The 18,143-nt window shown below is 43.0% G+C and overlaps 2 protein-coding genes and 1 non-coding gene across 3 annotated transcripts; 2 read left to right on the top strand and 1 right to left on the bottom strand.

The window, feature by feature from the left end:
- The first annotated feature begins 5,071 nt into the window (after window positions 1-5,071).
- On the top strand, window positions 5,072-5,701 carry LOC147978611 (uncharacterized). The gene is made up of 2 exons (XM_087514820.1): window positions 5,072-5,326; window positions 5,393-5,701. The coding sequence occupies exons 1-2, from the start codon at window positions 5,072-5,074 to the stop codon at window positions 5,699-5,701; spliced, it is 564 nt and encodes a 187-aa protein (XP_087370946.1).
- A 605-nt stretch (window positions 5,702-6,306) lies between these two features.
- LOC147978610 (uncharacterized) lies at window positions 6,307-7,655 on the bottom strand. The gene is made up of 5 exons (XM_087516640.1): window positions 7,501-7,655; window positions 7,112-7,424; window positions 6,927-7,028; window positions 6,675-6,851; window positions 6,307-6,597 (listed from the first exon to the last, which is right to left on the bottom strand). The coding sequence occupies exons 1-5, from the start codon at window positions 7,653-7,655 to the stop codon at window positions 6,400-6,402; spliced, it is 945 nt and encodes a 314-aa protein (XP_087372766.1). The 3' UTR covers window positions 6,307-6,399.
- An 8,063-nt stretch (window positions 7,656-15,718) lies between these two features.
- LOC125549763 (small nucleolar RNA snoR83) lies at window positions 15,719-15,843 on the top strand. Its single transcript, XR_007301485.1, has one exon. It is a non-coding gene; the product is annotated as a small nucleolar RNA snoR83 (small nucleolar RNA).
- Window positions 15,844-18,143: the final 2,300 nt, after the last annotated feature.

Raw genomic sequence — 18,143 nt, 5'->3', positions numbered from 1 at the left:
ATGTGCAGCGCCTAGCTCTTGGGCGCTGCACAGTCTGTGTTCCATTTAGGCTGGCCCCACCCTCTCTCCCATCCCACCCCCACCCCACACACCCCACCCCACACAAACCCTTAGCCTTGCGCCTCTCCTCTCTTCCCCTCTCCCCCTCTCAAATCCTTCTCAAATCTTGCAAATCCGAAGTATTTGACCGTGGATTTCGAAGCCAACCCCTCCCTTAGGGAGGTAATCTTCTTCGATCCCCTCGTTTTCATCCATAGGAATTGTCACATTTGCTCAAATATTGCTACTTTGGGGAAACCCTAGTTTTGGCTTGGATTTGCAAATTTGTATTGAATCATGTTATGTTTCTTTGCTAATTTGGGTTGGTTAGGCTTTCATAGTATGCTAGGGTTAGAGTTATGTGTGTTTCAGGTTGGTGTTAGGGTTATGCTATGGTTAGGGTTGTGGTTATTGTTAAGTGGGGGTTAGGGTTATTAATTCATATATATGTTATGGCATATGTATTTTGTGCAAATATTTTTTGTTAAGTACTTACTTGATATATGTGTGTTTTTTATTATTGTAGGGATGGGGAGAACATGTGTTTATGTTCATCATGTGGATAAAGAGGCCTTTTTGAAAGGCAATGTTGAGCCGGACCCGGATGAGCTTGACATGGTGTTTGAGAGTAGTCCAAGCTATGCGGAGCTCTTGGACCAAGTGAGGAAGGATTTGAATTGGATGGACCCAAGTGACGTTGTTGAGTTCGTGGGAAGGCATAATGTTGGTTTTGGAATGCACATCCGTTGGAAGACAATGCGTGTGAACTCCGAGCAATGTTGGGTTGCATACAAGGAGACGGTTGCCGAATCTCTAGACAAGGCTCTTGAGTTATTTGCCTCCAAGAAGGTTGAGTCTACTTTGAATTTGGACTTGAACCGGAACCCCTCCCCGTTGGTTGCTAGCACTCCACCACCCATGAACCAAGATCAAATGAGTGAACCTCATTTCACGCAACAAGATTGGCCAACATTGAGCCCGACTCCAAACAACCAAAATGAAGGTTTTGAAGAGGAGAATGATGAGTACGAGGAGGATGACAACGAAGTTGATCTCCATGACAACAATGTGGGTGATCTCGACCAATATCATGTGCAAGAGACAATGGACCAATCCATCCCTTTTTCCCGTGCATATGCATCGGACTCGGATGACGATGGTCCCGATGAAGAAGTTGATGAGGAGGGGTTCACACCGAAGGAGGCCCAAGCATTCAAGAAGGTATTCGGGCGGGATCACAAGACACCATTGTTCAAGGATCTTAGTCTCGCGGATGAAGCCGTTGTGGATGGTGGCAAATGCATATCTCTTGGAGCTAGGCCAAGTTCTCACCGTGATTTGGAAGACGGCAAGAATGGGATATATCCCGGTTGTGAGTTTCAATCCTTCTTGGAATTGAAGATGTGGCTCGACAACTACTCGGTTACGCATTATCGTCCACATAAAGTGGCCAACTCGGACGTCAATGTGCGTTACACGGTCAAATGTGAAGTGCCAAGTTGTCCATGGATTGTGCGTGCAAGGCCATGGAAAGGAGGTCCCACTTGGCGCATAGTGAGTTGTCTACCAAATCACATGTGCCGGCACAAGAATGCGGATGGCATGCTTGTGTACCAACAACACAGACAACTCACATCCGAGTTCATCGCTTATAGGCTTTCCAACCAAATATCCACACTTCCAACAATGAGCATCAAGAGTGTCATTGACCTTGTGAAAGCCATCTTTCATTACAAGGTGAAGTACGGCAAGGCATGGAAGGCAAAGCAAGCTGCATTCAAGATGTTGTATGGCAATTGGGAGGAAGCATACAACCGACTCCCTAGGTTGTTGTTAGCTATGGCCACTACAAACCCAGGCATGGTTCACGTGGTTGAGCCTCATGGGCACCAAACATTGATTCACAACGGGAGGACCGTCCGAGTATTTGGCCGTGCATTTTGGGCCTTTGAGCAATGCATGAGGGCTTTTGAGCATTGTCGGCCCGTCATCGCCATTGATGGCACGTTCTTGACCGGACAATACAAGGGCACTTTATTGGTTGCAATAGCAAGTGATGCCAATAACCGGGTGTTGCCTTTGGCTTTCGCTTTGGTTGAGGTGGAGAACAATGATAACTGGGAGTGGTTCTTGCGTCAATTGAGAACAAGAGTATTACCGGCTGAAAGGGAAATTTGTGTCATATCGGATCGCCATCCAGGAATTCTCAATGCGGTGGTGGTTGACATTCCCAGACATAGAAAGTTGCACCATCGATGGTGCATGAGGCACTTTTGTGCAAACTTCTATAGGGCATGTGGTATCAAGGAGTTGGCCGATGATCTTCAAGATTGTTGTCTCGCTTTCACCAACAAGCGGTTTGCCACATTGTTCAATGCATTGCTCAGACACAAGAAACTTGACCCCGGTGGTCATGAATTTCTCAGTAAGAACATTGTCGAAAGGAATATGTGGGCACGTGCTTTCGATGAAGATGGCCGGAGGTATGGTCAAATGACAAGCAATATAGCAGAATGCTTCAATAAGGTGCTCAAGGGTGTACGTGCATTACCTGTGACGGCAATAGTTCAATACACATTTGACAAGATGAATGGATAATTTTTGAAGTATTCAATGGAGACGGATAAGCAGATTGCTGGTGAGAACAAGGATAAGCACAAGTACTATTTCCCACAAAAGGTTGAAGAATGGTTGGACTTTCAATCACGAAAGGCAGACTCCCAAGAAGCTGTACTATATGACGACAACGAGTGGAAGTATGAGGTGAAAGAGCCTGGAGGAACCAGAAATGATGGCCACCAACACGGAGGCCGCGCTTTCAAGGTCTCCCTAACTCGGTGTGATTGCAGCTGCATGAGGCCATCGTTGCTTCATCTCCCATGCTCGCACTTGTTAAATGCAGCCCGTGTTAGGAATGTGGACGTCAATCACCCTCTTACCGTGAGGGAATCCGAGTTCTCAATCATGACGGTAAAGAATACATGGGCTCCCCGGTTTCAGCCATACTTGGACCAATCACAATGGCCGGAGTATCATGGAGTTCAACTATGGCCGGACCCAGAATTGAAGGTCGTTGGATGGGGAAGACGTAAGACAAAGCGTCTTAGAGGTGACATGGACGGATGGGGCCGTGGTGGCGGTGGAGAATACGGCACCGGCCAATTCCAAGAGCCTCGTGAGCAATCCCGTTGTGGGGACTGCAGTCATGGGGGACACAACACAAGAACTTGTCCCAAATCAAGAAAAAGATCAAAGAAAAATGATGCAAGCACAAGCCAAGCACATGATAGCCAACCAAGTCAACCAAGGAGTAGCCAACCAAGTCAAACAAGCCAACGAGGCACTAGGCAACAAAGAGGTCGTGGTGGTGGTAGAGGCCGTGGTGATGGCCTAGGCCGTGGGGATGGTCTTGGCCGTGGTGAAGGCCTAGGTCGTGGTGATGGTCTTGGCCGTGGTGGTGGCAGAGGCCGTGGTGGTGGTCTAGGCCATGGTGGCGGTAGAGGCCATGGTGGCGGTAGAGGCCGTGGTGGTGGTCTAGGCCGTGGTGGTGGTAGAGGCAGTGGTGGTGATCTTGGCCTTGGCGGCGGCCGTGGTGGAGGAATGTTCACTTGGCTCAATGGACCATTGCCGTATGTCACTTACTATGATCTTGTTCTTTTGGCTCAATGCTTGTGTTGTCATTTTGCATTGTGTGACTAACTATTATATTGACATTTTCATAGGTATGGAAACAATGAAGGGGGTGGAGGACACGGAGGCGAAAGGTGAGCTCCCTTGGTGGTCGGAGGAGGGAGAAGAAGAAGAAGAAGAAGAAGAAGAAGAAGAGAGGAAGAAGAAGGGACAAGGACCATGACCTTTTCTATGAACCAAAATGTGTGCTACTATGTGATATGAGACGTAAATGACTATGTCTTTTTGGCTAAATGTTTGTGTATGACTATCTGATTGGACAACTCTATTGCTATGTGTGTATGAGTATGTGATTTGGACTACTACATGTGATTTGGATATGATTATGTGCCATCTATGTGAATCATAAAACATAAAAATCACTTTGTATATGAAAACAGCAGATAGTGCAGCGCCTAAGGACGAGGCGCTGCACATTACAGTGCAGCGCCCCTCCCTTAGGCGCTGCAGACTGACTTAGCAAATTTTCGGGTGCAAAAGCTTCTGGAATGCTTCTGTTGCTCTCTGGACTGGGATGTCCAGCCGTGCAATGCCTTAGGGAGAGGCGCCACACACCATAGTGCAGCGCCTCCCCCTTAGGCGCTGCACTGCTGGACATCCCAGTCCAGAGAGCAACAGAAGCGTTCCAGGAGCTTTTGCATCCGAAAATTTGCTAAGTCAGTCTGCAGCGCCTAAGGGAGGGGCGCTGCACTGTAATGTGCAGCGCCTCACGCCTGGGCGCTGCACAGTAAAGAGCAGCGCCTATCCCTTGGGCGTTGCACACTCACTTAGCATTTTTTGGGGCAGAAAACATACTGGAAGCTTCTGTTGCTCTCTGGACTGGGATGTCCAGAAGTGCAGCGCCTAAAGAGTAGGCGCTACACTATGGTGTGTGGCGCCTCTCCCTTAGGCACTGCACGGCTAGACATCTATTTGCTGCACTCACCCCCCTCCCACCCATCCCCACCCCACACATCCCCTCCCCCACACAAACCCGAAGCTCAGTGCCTCCCCTCTGCCCTCCTCTCTCCCCTTCTCAAATCCTGCTCAGATCCGGAGTATTTGACCGTGGATTTCGAAGCCAAACCCTCCCTTAACGTAATCTCCTCTGTTCCCCTCGTTTTCATCCATAGGAATTGTCACATTTGCTCAAATCTTGCTACTTTGGGGATTGGATTGGATTTGCAAATATTTGTTGAATGATGTTAAGTTTCTTTGCTAATTTGGGTTGGTTAGGCTTTCATGGTATGCTAGGGTTAGGGATATGTGTGTTTGATGTTGGTGTTAGGGTTATGCTATGGTTAGGATTGTGTTATTGTTAAGTGGGGGTTAGGGTTAACCAAGAATTATCGGTTTTGTAGGCATGGCTTCATCCGGTTCCATGACGAGGCCACCGTGTGCTAACCAAGAAGACATGCCGAACAAGTGGGAGGACACATGTTTGGACAAGGTGAAGGAGAAAGATGCCAACATCCCGCCATGTTGGTGTGGAGATGTTTGCAAGGTGAAGGTATCCACCGACCGAAATAAATCATGGACGGAAGGGCGGAGATATTTTGTATGCCCGAACTATGCTTATGATCGTGCACTTCCAACTAACGCCTATGACCAACCACCGGTAAGCTCAAGAAGTAAAATGTTACTATCAAATGTGTGTCAACACTAACAAAAATTTTGTATGCAGTCACCGCCTCCTCTATGCAAGTACTTCACGTGGATAGATCTTGAAGTGCCAGAAGATGTCAAAAAGGACCAATACCAAGATTGTCTTAGGCGGCAACGGCGGTTCGAAGAATCGTTTCGAAGAGGCTTGGAGGAAGAGCGTCGTCAGAAGGAGAGGATGGAGCGGAAGAAACGAGACGAGGAGAGGGCACGCCAAGCGAAACTTGCTCGTGAGGAGGAGAGGGCAAGAAAGCTTGCAAAGGCTCTCGAGGCGCAAGAGGAGAACTCGGCCCGTGACAAGAAGGGGAAATGGCCTCGCTCTACTCAGTAGGGACTTCGGTTCGGTGCACGAGTCGTGAACTTGTGAGGGCATGTAAGATATTGGTGAACTATTTTTTAGGGCAAGCTACCATTTGTCATTTGTAATGAATGTGTCGTGAACCATGTTGTAGTTCGAATTGTCTTAAGTTATGAACTCGTCGGCATAAAATTTTTGTTTGTTCAAATTGTTGTGATGATGCAGTCATTGTAAGTATTATGATGTTCCGGTGAAATGAATGTGCTGTCAACTCTGTTTTTGCAGTAAGGTGCAGCGCCTACGCTTTGGGCGCTGCACTGTGAGGTGCAGCGCCTAGGCTTTGGGCGCTGCATTGTACAGTGCAGCGCCTGACTGTCAGGCGCTGCAGTGCTGTTAACTGCCAAACTGCAGAAACAGATTCCATTTTGGCAAATACAAATATTGAACAATTCAACTGAACAAATACCACAATACCACAAATAATGAACAATTCAACTGAACAAATACCACAATACCATAATAATTTGAACATCACATCTTTTAGGACAACACAAATACCACAATAGTAAGAGTTCACTAACATATAACATAACCAAACAAGTTCATCAATCTAACGAAACGGCTACAAGAGAGCACTTCCATAGTAACAAACACTAATGCCTTCCGCGCGTGTTCCTGGTGCCACGCCTGCAGGCAATCTTCTTCTTCCTGGATGGACGAGCCTCCTCTTCCTACACTTCCTCCTCCGCCTCCGCCTCCGCCTCATGATCCAAGCTAGCCATCCGCGAGGTCCCTACGACCACCTTTGGGTTGCCTCTGTTGTCAAAGTCGTTGGGCGTGTACCGGCGTCTGGGCTGCCTAGGCTTGAACACATATGGGGACCGAAGTTGAGCGTCCGCCAAAGTCATGTCATCATCAAGCTCATCGCCCTATCACACAATCAAACAATATGGTGAAGACCGACGTCTTAATCAAGTGAGAATCACATCTAAAGGATTAGTCATACCTCTTGGGTGACCGCACCCTCATCATCCTGATAAGCATATGAGGAACTCACATCGTCCCTCTGATGGTGAGATGAGGGGTCTGATGGTGTACCAGACCTAGAGGCAGATGGTTCATCAATTTCGGGATCACGGCAACCGAGAAGATTCGATAACCGCCTTAACTTCCTAGCCTGACGCTGTAACATGAACAAGTGTGGAAGATATGAAACTCCGCAACATAGACTACCTCTTATAGTGAATGCGATTTGTACCTTGAGGAATGCTCGTAGTGGACCATCATCATTGCCTTTTCCAACCGGTGTTTCCTCCAGAATAGACTGGCTCTCATCAGCTGCTTTCTTGATCTCGGTGCGCTGCGGATAAGAAAGAATGAACACGTTAGCCATTCAAACATGTGTAATACGGCCAACGGGAAAGTAAAGAAGAAACACTTTACCACATAGTTAATCACCGGAACAGCAGGGACTCCGTGCCCTACCCTGACATCTCTGTTGTACTTCCCCTTTGATACATCCTCAAAGTTTACGGGTTCTTCAAGAATATCCTCATTATATGCCGGCGGGCATATCTCAACTCGAGTATTTTCAAGAAGCCATCGTATGTAGTTATCAAAAGCAAGTGGACAATGCTCACGAAGCTTGGCGCGTGCACTGCTACGAGCTTCCTCCACACAAAGCTGGAAGCGGGTAACATACGAAGCATGATGCTTGTCCCAGTCCTTTATCTTCCGCTGCCTTCTCCTGTCCAACCTGCATGGTACAAAACCAAACATTAGCAAAATCAAGGAGTGACGATGCTTAGTCAATACGGTTCATGCTGTCTTACCTATGAAGTGCTTTGTCCGTATCCACCCATTCCGGCGGGTGAGGCTGGAACAGACCAAACTGACGAGACACGCGATGTGGCAAATGAAACTCAACAGCCCAGTTGCATATCAGTGGGCACCGCATACGCCAAAGATCCCTATCCCGCAAGCACATTGAGTTGATGGTAAACTCCGGGGTGTACCCAAGTCTGTCATCGGCGCCATATGGCTGCCATTCCACCTATGAAATAGGGCAACAATGCAAAATTGGTGAATTTTTTTAGGCAAACATGAGAAATGACTGAAGTAATGACCTCGTTACCTGCTCAGGCGTAATCGTGTTCAACTCGGCAACGTACTTCTGGTACATGAGATTGACATCGTTCGTCATCTCAGAAACCACATCCCACTTGTAAGCCCAAGTGGGGCGCCGTAATTCGTCATCTTCATCTTCATACCAAGGATTAAACCTGACGCTCTTCGGGCGTCCAACAGGCAGACGCTCCCAGCTCCATACAGAAAGTAGAAGCATATTACCACCAATGCCTGCACTATCTGTGATCCTGCAACACGCATCGTCCAGCTGCATATGAAAGAAAAACAATGTTAACTTGACAGCAAGCTTGCATTGCTAATGAAGAAATGAGTTGATCACAAAACAGACCAACTACCTGTCGGTACAAGTAGGCAAGAGTCGCTGAACCCCAGCTCCATTTGCTATCGAAGACGGTCAACGCCTTCAGCCACATCCATGGAGCGTTCTTGCCAGTGGAGTCAGGAAACAAAGTCCTCGACACAACATACCACATGTAGACACGAGCATGTGTTTGGATCACGTCATCAGTGGCATCCGGAGGGCACGTCGCAAAGTGAGTTTGAATCCACGTGAAAGCAACTCCGGATGCTTTCCTTTCCTTCTTCTTCTTCTCTTCTCCCTCCTCTACATCAGCCTCAGCCTCGGTAGGAGCCATACCGATAAGAGCAATCATCTGCTTGCGCCACCCATCAGAATCGGTGCTCATACAGAGAGGCATCCCGTCGATAGCAAGACCGGTGATCAACGAGACATCCTCGAGCGTCACGGTCATCTCCCCAGTCCGAAGATGGAAACTATGTGTCTCCGGCCTCCACCGATCAGCAAGAGCGGACACCAGTGGAGCGTTCAGATTCGGCGTGGACCGGCTGACCAACTGAATCCACGGGAGTAGTCCTGCCTGCTTGATGTACGGTGTGTACCGCTCATCGTAAGGCATGGCAGGACCAGAGACCCCGTGATACCGAATCTTCAAAGGTTCAAGCTTCTGCAAAAAACAAGTAATGACAAATCTTAGGGCATGTAAATTTCAACTTAAGGCAAAATATTTAGATTACTCGTTATTACCATCTCCTTCTCGCGCATCATGTAGGCCCGGTGTTTCGTGTCGTAGACATCGTCGAGAAGCCAAACCATCCTTACAAAGTTCAAACAATAAACATATATGAGTTCATCTCAAATATCGGTAAACACTCAACATTTCATATGTGTTTATCTAAACATCTCATATGTATTCATCTACAAGAATCTCAACATCTCCTTCTCACACAATGAATAAATGATTGTAAATTCTCATATATATCTAGTATGTCATATGTGTTCAAGTAAATCAACATCTCATATTTCAAATAAACTCAACATTTAATATATATCTAAAAAAATTCAACATCTCACATATAGCTACAACACTCAACATCTCATAATTATCTACAAAACTAGGCATCTCATATATATCTAAAAAAAATTACAATCTAGGTTTCACTAACAAGAATCATATAGTGTGTGTGTGGGGGGGGGGGGGGGGGGGTCAAAGGTTCCACCTAATCTTGGGCAAACAAAGATCCAAACCAAGCAAATCAAAGGTTCCACCTAATCTTGGGCAAATCCCTAAAATTGCAACGCATTTACGGAGAAAAAGAAAGGAAACAGAGGAGTTTACCTAGTAGGAGGGATTGGAGATCGAATCCGGGCCTCAAAACTTCAGATCTGAGAAGGGTGTGGGGGGGATCCGAAGGGAGCGCCGCTGCCGCCGCTCTCTGTAAACAGAGCAACTGCTCAGAGGGGGAAGAACTGCTGGGAGAGGCTGGCCCGATGCGGCTTAAGTCAATGTGCAGCGCCCAAGCCATAGGCGCTGCACATTACACAGTGTGGCGCCTATCCCTTGGGCGCTACACTGCTGTCTGTGGGGCCGCAACCCAACCAGGGCTGCCACGCTGGCAGGAGGTGCGACGCCTAAGGCAGAGGCGCTGCACAGTGGTGTGTGGCGCCTAGCTGTCGGACGCCACACTAAAGGGTCAGCAGAGTGAAATTTTTTCGAGAGCAGATCATTTTATGATTTGATTTCGCCCTGAGGTCAAATATATGATTTTTGCCGTCATGCAACAAACTGCACCTGTCGTGGAAGTCTGCGCATCCAGATTCAATAAGGACGAGGTTGGTGCAGAATGCTAAATCCTAGAGGGGAATCAGCGTCGGTTTAACAGTTCGTGGACCTGACCTAGCATTTGAAAACAATGAAACCTGATTGTTGTTAGGGGTAGGTGCGATGGTGAGAGGCAGCGGAAGAGAGCAGGGTGGGACAGGCCAGATTTTCGGAATACTTCTACGAGGATGCTAATTGAACAAGCATTTTTTTTTTTGCGATGGTGAACAAGCATTCTTTATATTATACATTGAAGGGAACTCGAACCTTCATGCTCTTTTCTTGAGACCTCGAGACTAGTTTGCCTGGTTTTTTTTCCACCCATTTTCCTATTTCTTGCAGGCATTTTTTTATTCTATTTCTTTTCCTTTTAGTTTTTAATTTTTTTTCTTCTAGCTTTTTTATTAGGACCCAAATAAGACCCGAAGTCAGATATGGAGGCTTGGTGTAGCGAACAATCATTCGGTCTGAGTGCTCCCTCAGCGCAAACGAGCCCAACGAAAAAAAACTTTTGCTCTCCACCGACCCTCACGCGACGCCCACCCAAGGCCTGCGAGATCTATATCTCGCTTATAGTGACGCTACGTTCCGTCTCGCCTTAAGACATTCCTGCGTGCATACCGTACAGGGCCGGCCCACTCTTTGAGCGCACGTTCGTTTGCTGGTTGTGTGAGCTAGTTGTATTTGCTACTGTTTTTTCTTCTTCTTTTGGTTCATTGTTTCTTCTTCGGAATTTCCGACTTCTTCACTGGTTTTCTTTAGTTTATGTTTTTCTTTGTTTTAACCGGTTTTCTTCTTCTTTCCTGGTTTACACTGATTTTCTTTTATTTGTTTATTTTTCAAATTTCTCTTTGTTTATTTCTCAGTTTTTTTACTGGTTTCTTTTCTTTTCTTCCTTTCTACTTTTTTGTTTCTTTTTCTATTTTCATTGGCTTCATTGTTTGTCTTCGTTTCTTTGTTCAATTTTTTCGTTCACCGTCTTCCCTCATGTTTATCTTTTATTCTTCAACACATGTATACTTTTTGCAGACATTTTTTTTAGAACATCAGGAATGTTTTTTTGTATATACCTTTAGCATTTTTCAAATACATAATTAACATTTGTCTTTATTTCTCTCTCGGTTTTCACCATTTTATTCTTTTGCACTGTTTTCTTTGGGTTTTCATTTTTTCTTTTCTTTGTTTTCCCCTTTGCTTTTATTTATCATTTTTCTTTGTTTCTTTTTGTTAATTTTCATCGGTTTTCTTTTTGTTCAACACATGTTAACTTTTTTTAGTATAAATTCCACATTTGTTGTGTGCATTAGAAATAATTTTTATATACATGTTTAATATTTTTGAAATACATGATTAGTAATTTTTGAAAACCTATATTTTTATGTCTAATTTTTTCCATACACATTGTATATTTTTGGGTATATATCTAATACACGTTTCTCATTTTTTGAATACAAGATTAACATTTTTAATGGATGGTCAACATTTTTTCTACACATTTTAAACACTTTTCCAATACAAGTTTAACGTTTTTTCAATACATGGTCAACATTTTTCTATACACATTCAATATTTTTTTAAATGCTTGGTTAACATTTTTTGAATACTAGATTAATTTTTTAGATACATGGTCAACATTTTTCTATACACATTTGACATTTTTCAAATGCTTGATTCACATTTTTTAAATACAATGTTAATATGATTTTTTAATATTTGATTGCCATTTTTCAAATAATTACTTACTGTTTGTTTCAAATGCTTGATTAACAGTTTTTAATTACATGATGAAATTTTTTCACACACATTGTATATTTTCTTGTATACATTTTTCAAATAATTTTTTAATGTTTGTTTCAAATGCTTGATTAATAGTTTTTAATTACATGATGAAATTTTTTCACACACATTGTATATTTTCTTGTATACATTTTTCCTATACACCAGAAACATTTTTCTATATACATTTAACATTTCTCAAATGCATGACTAAAAAAATTCAAAAAAAATTGTAATATATATGTTTAGAATATTTGAAAGTGTAAACAAAGTAAAAAAAATCAAAAAAGAAAACAAAAAACGTGAAAAAGGGAACAGTAAAAAATGAGGGAGTGGCCTCCCGCGCACTGGGCCGGCCCATACGCTCACATGACTAGAAAGGCGCTTCAGCGAGTCGGAAGCTTGTCTCGCGTGATGCGAGACATAGTCGCAATCCCCAGGCCTGGCTAGCACTAGCCAGATGGAACAGGCCCAACTATGTACTAAACATTCTTTCATAAGAAGAAAAAACTATGAACTAAACATGATTTTTTGGAAAAGAAATTACTACAAAATATGGAAAAATATTTAGAATAAAATTAACATAGAAATCAAGAATTTATGTGTTAAAAATATAGTTAACAGAAAAAAAATAAAAAAAATGCAATGTACTACCTGATACATTTGCCATATTGTATTTATTAAAATTACCACACACAAAAATACCTACAAAAAGAATTATCCATTATAACTGCGAAATGGCAAAAAGAATCATGGTCTAGTACAAAAAAAGACATGGCAAGAAAAAAATGACATGGAAAATGAAAAAAGTAATTTGTCGTGGAAGTAGTTATTCCCATGTATACACCTATCGTAAAATTGCCATCATCTAACTAATAAATGTGTCATGCAACCTACAATAAAAATACCATAGTGTAATTAATAAATTGCCATGGTCTTACTAAATAAAGTGCCATGCTATATAAAATAACACTACCATGGTCTAATTAATAAAATTGACATGCTGCCTACAATAAAACTACCAAAGGTCTAATTAAAACAATTGACATGATCAAAATAACAAAATTGCCATGCTAACTTACTCATGTGAACATGGCAAATATGGATTTTTTTTTCTCTGGGAAAGATGGAAAATTTTGAGAAAACACAATAACTTGATTGACATGGCAATTGCGGAGGGGAAAAATTATAAGTTTTGCCATGTGAGTAGTACTCAAAGATGACAAAAAATATAGTACAAAGTGACATGGCAAAAGTATTGAAAATTATTGTATAGATCATGGCAATTGCACGAAAAATGTGCTAGTTTTTAGGGAAAATATGGTAGATTTGCCATGGCAATTGTAGGAAAAAACACATAAGTATAAGTTTTGCCATGCCAGTAGTGCACATGATGCCAAATCTAGAATAACATAGCAAAGGTACACATGGCAAATTTATATTATTTTTTTCATTCCATAGGTTTAGTGGAAAATGAATAAAACATAATAAAGGTGTCATGGTAAATTTATTTATTTTTCTCTATCTGTTCACTCGTAAAAACTAGAATTTGTACCATGGCTAGTTCATAACTGAAAAGCAAGTAAAATTGCCATGTAATCCAAAATAGCTGAAACATTTTAACCCAAAATAGTTTTACAAAAAACTTAAGGTGGCATGGCCAAACAACCTGAAAGGTTACCGTGCATGTGAACATAGACTTATAAGATAAATATGGAAAAAAAATGGGACAAAAAGATTGCGTGCTAGTTGTGTTGTGTTTTGATAACAATAGGTGATTGATTGGAAAAAGCCAGGCATTCGCGCTTAACCATGAATGCACATCACCTCATGTGCATAGATCTGTGGTTGCCATTAAATGGCAGTTGCTACGTTCACGCTGAACATCGAAAAACCTGAATTCAGATTAATTTCAATTCTGTTTATTTGTTTTATGAATAATTTTTTAATACAAATGATTTTTTTATTGTGGACTGACCTATTTTAAAATATATGCTGATATTTTGTTATATATATAGTGAACTTTTTTTAAAGTGCGATGAATATTATTTATACAAACTGAAACTTTTTGTAATGTACAGTGAACCTTTTTCTATGTATACTCAGCATTTACAATACGCACAAAACTTTTTAAAAACACATAGCGAACATTTTTTAAAAAAAAATACCGAAATGAAAGAACCAAAGAGAAAAATATCCAATAATCCGTTGGTAAAAAAATCGCTCAAGTGGAGCTCATCTGAACTGGGCCTACCCATTTGGCGCTCGCTTCAGGTGTGCTTGTATTATTTGGTGCCAATGGGTGTCAAACAGGAGGCCTCGACTCTCGAGGAAGCGGTTAACGTGAGTTTGAAGAAGCGCTTGTCTGAAGCGCATATCACATGGGCCCATCCAAACAATGTCAGCAGCTCGCGCGCTCGCGGCTCTCCCTCCACTGTGCAGCTAAATCCAAGTCAACACACGCGTACATCATGCATGCCACAACGTTTCTTTTACAAGTTTTCCCTATTTGTTTATAGCTAGAAATTTTCTGAATATGTATATTCAAATATTATGTTAATTAAAATTTTAAAAGTGTGCATAGTGCATTTTTTAGTACAGTGTAAAAAAATTCTTCGCACAACTTTTCAAAACTGTGGGTGGCTGAAAAAATTGTTCACACATTTCAGTAAAATACTCAAAACATTTTAATAAATCTTATCTCATTTCAAAATTATGTTTGTGACATTTTAAGAAAATGTTTGCGCACTTTTAGAAAATTATTTCAAAGCATTATTTTTTTGTTCAACGTGTATTTGAAATTCATTTAACATGTATTCAAAATATGTTTCAAAAAAATATACATCATGTATTTGAAAAATATTCAACGTGTATTAAGAAAAAATTTCAACGTGCCTACAAAAATATATAATATGCCTTCAAAAATTAGACACGTGTTGTGGAAAATAAATGAAAAGAAATCAAAGAAAACTACCCCCTCCGTTTCTAAATATAACCCTATTTAGAGATTTCAATACGGACTATATGCAAATGTATATAGACGTATTTTAAAGTGTAGATGCACTCATTTTGCTCCATATGTATGTAGTCCATATTTGAATTTCTAAAAGGGCTTATATTTAGGAACAGAAAGAGTAGTGAAGAAACACAGGAAAACAGAAGAAAAAACGTGTAGAAGCTTCTAAAACTGGTCTAAACCGGTGGTAGAAAGAAACATCCTAAAATCTTTCCCCGGAGATAAAGCTCCACGTTGAGATAAAGCTCCCTCGTTGCGTAAAAAAAAACGGAGGGAGTCGAGAGGAGCAAATCGGCACTTGGTCCACGTTGCAGCCCATGCTTTGTACGTGGGCTTGAACCACGGCCCGTTCCCATCAGGCAGCTGCGCACGGCACAAACCCTTCTGGCGCCTTTATATACGAAGCGTTCGCGGCACCAATTGTCACATCCTCCCTCCCCTCGCCGCCGCAGCCGCCGGAGACCTAAACCTAGCAGTTTGAGATCTAATTTGATCTCATTCATCTTTTATAGCTATTAGATGTGGTGCTATAAGATGCGTGTGTGTTGATGTGGATTATATCCGTTTTTGTTTTCCAGGTGAATGAGACCAAATTATGTCTCATCTAGATGAGTTCTAGGTACTCCCAAACCTAGAACCCCACGCGCCTCATCCTCGCGCGTGCAGATTGCGGCGGCTCTTGCTTTCTTGCTTGCTTGATCTCTTCCGTCTTTCTTTTCGTTCTGCTTGTCCTCTTGATTTCGTTTCTGAATGCCTGTTGTCACATCGTCGCCTTCGAGAGAACCGGGCGGATTTGATTCTTGTGCCGTCGCCGGTTCCGTTGCGGGCGTAGATCGATCTTGAGCCTCCACCGTGTCTCACCCTCCAATTCTCTTGCTGGGTGTCGGATTGGTTCTAGTACATTTCTTCTCCGGATCTGTGTTTTTGGGCTCATGGTTGTATGTAGGAGTAGTTTGGATGGTGTTTTGGTTTTCGTCCATGGCCTCCATAATCCCGGATTAACTCGCTTAGCTGTTCTTCTGATTCATGGGAGGCCGAGACCGATGTCTGGGAGTTTCGCTGATAGCGCCTTCTTTAACGGTGGAGGTGCTTCATTAGTAACTCGCCACACAGATGCGCTGCTCGAATTTTCTTTTGTTTTTTAATAATAATCTGAGAAGACTATTGTTTTTTAACCATTTCAGAACTCCGAAAATGGAGTAGCCACCAGTATAAGAATTTCAAAAAATATGAATGGAAGTACCAACGACCCTTTCCTTTCAATGAAAATGTGTCAGAGCTGCTCGCCAATGGGTAACCTTAATCACAAACATAAATCACGGGTGATACCATGAGAACCTGCGGCTGGTTAAAACTCTAATCATTATAGAAAGAAGGTATACCGGATTTAAGTCCCTCGCAGGATTAGGATGACTGGCTGGAACTGAAGAAAGTGACCCAGATCAAGCTATCCTTTCTGCACTATAAATTTTGGCCTATGGACCTCACATAACTCAGCCATCTCAAGGTTCCTCTCGTTCGATGACAAGCCAACTCAAAGTTCCTCTCATTAGATGACAGTGTAAGAAACCTCCCAGATATGCCTCCCCAAATGTGCATTCCATCCAGTAATTACATTGCTGCAAACTGCAATTGCAATTGGACCAAAGTTAACAACGAATATTTTCTGTCGTCCTGTGCATCAAAACCCAGCTAGATGTCTGGACAACAAATATTTTCAGCCATCCAGAGCCATACACAGCTGACCCATACGAAACCTCTCTCCCGGAGCCCTTTTCCCTGTTTAGTCCTCCCCTGCTTTGTATCTGCACTCGCTCACTTTGGGCGCTGCCTAGTTCTGGTCGGATCGGTGTTGCTCCACCCAGATGCCGTGTGCTTCTCCGTTGTTGCATCGCGGGTATGGCTGTAGCCTAGGTATCATTCGCCCCTTACCGATGCCATCCATGGTAGACATGACACCCAACAAGTGTTCGGTCAAACATCGTTGAGATTTTTTTGATTTATTTTGACTGGATGCATTTATTGTGAGACACGTGGTTGGCCACAAGGGCAAGGTTTGTAGGCATGAAGCAAAATGGCATGATATTTTGGCAACATGGGCATTTTTTGTTTCATGAGCACAAGCACTACGCATCATACAATTTGGATGTGATCCATGATCACAATGTGAAGTCATTACTCCATTGATCATACACCATTTCAAATGCCGTCATGAAGTATTGAAGTGTGATTGCACACATGGAAAGAAGCCGGCCAATGGGCGTGTCAATCATGAAGATCATAAGTTTTGCTTCGTATTGCTCTATGTGTTGGTCAATTTAATGGTTTACTCAATGTTGCAACTTAATGATCACGGCATTTATAGCTCAGACAATTTAATGGTTCACTCAATGTTGCAACTTGATGATCATGACATTTATAGCTCAGGCGCGTTGTTGCGATGCACCAAAGGACGGAGGGCAAGCCCTTCACATTAATGCCTTGTTGGATGAATCTCAAGGGGCACAACAGTTGGATGAATAACTCACCCTGATGAGAAAGTTTAAGCTTGAGGAGACAACTTGAGATGAAGGCCGCTTTCGAGGAGTTTGGTTGAATTTGCTATTGATGAATTTTTAAAACTTGTTGAACATTAGATGCCTTAGGGCTTAAATGTATGGTCTCATCGCGGTCGCATCATCGCGGGCGGTCGGTTCCAACACGTGGCGCCGCGGTCGTAGCATTTGGTGTTTTCTTTTTGTTTGCTCGACACTTTTCAGATTTTGGCAAGTAGATGTTGTATAATTTGGATTTGGGTATTTGGAAATTGATGGATGTTTATGAAATATAATGCAATTTTGAAATAATGTGTATGTGTGTATGTGAGAGTTCATGATTTTTTTAGAAGAACAGGGAGGCCTCTCCCCGAATCCATTACTTGAATGAAATCACAGTAGTCTCTTACAACAATCTCAACATACTTAGAGGCATTACAGACAATTAGGGGGGGGAGGGAGGGGGTGAGAACCACCACAACAGCCTGTGGGGTCTCAACAAACTAAACATAGATAAGTTTTGTCCTAGCAATCGAGCATGAAAAACCACAGCCCACAGCGCGCCCTAAATTGCGAGCGTTATCGCGTCCTGTCCAGGGGCTCCCGATTTCCTGAATTTGAAGGGTGGTGCCAGGGCAGCTTGTGGTGACCAGTATGGCGTGAGTGTCGACACAGGGCTACACATGGTGTTTTTGCTCGACTGATCCCTTTTCTTGGAAGGGGATTGGAAACTGGCATCCTCCTCCGTGATTTTGAGCTTGCTCCAGCGCGCTCCAACATCATCTTTCTCCATCAGCCACTCCGGATTCTTAGAGGTTGCCGAGCTAAACTTGTTAGTGAGCTCACGAAACTCTCCAGTTTTTCTCTCTCCGCTTCCAGCG

The sequence above is a fragment of the Triticum urartu genome, chromosome 3A (assembly GCF_056163025.1).
Source record: "Triticum urartu cultivar PI428250 chromosome 3A, HENAU_Tu73, whole genome shotgun sequence".
NCBI lineage: Eukaryota > Viridiplantae > Streptophyta > Magnoliopsida > Poales > Poaceae > Triticum > Triticum urartu.
This window is presented reverse-complemented; position numbering and strand designations above follow the sequence as displayed.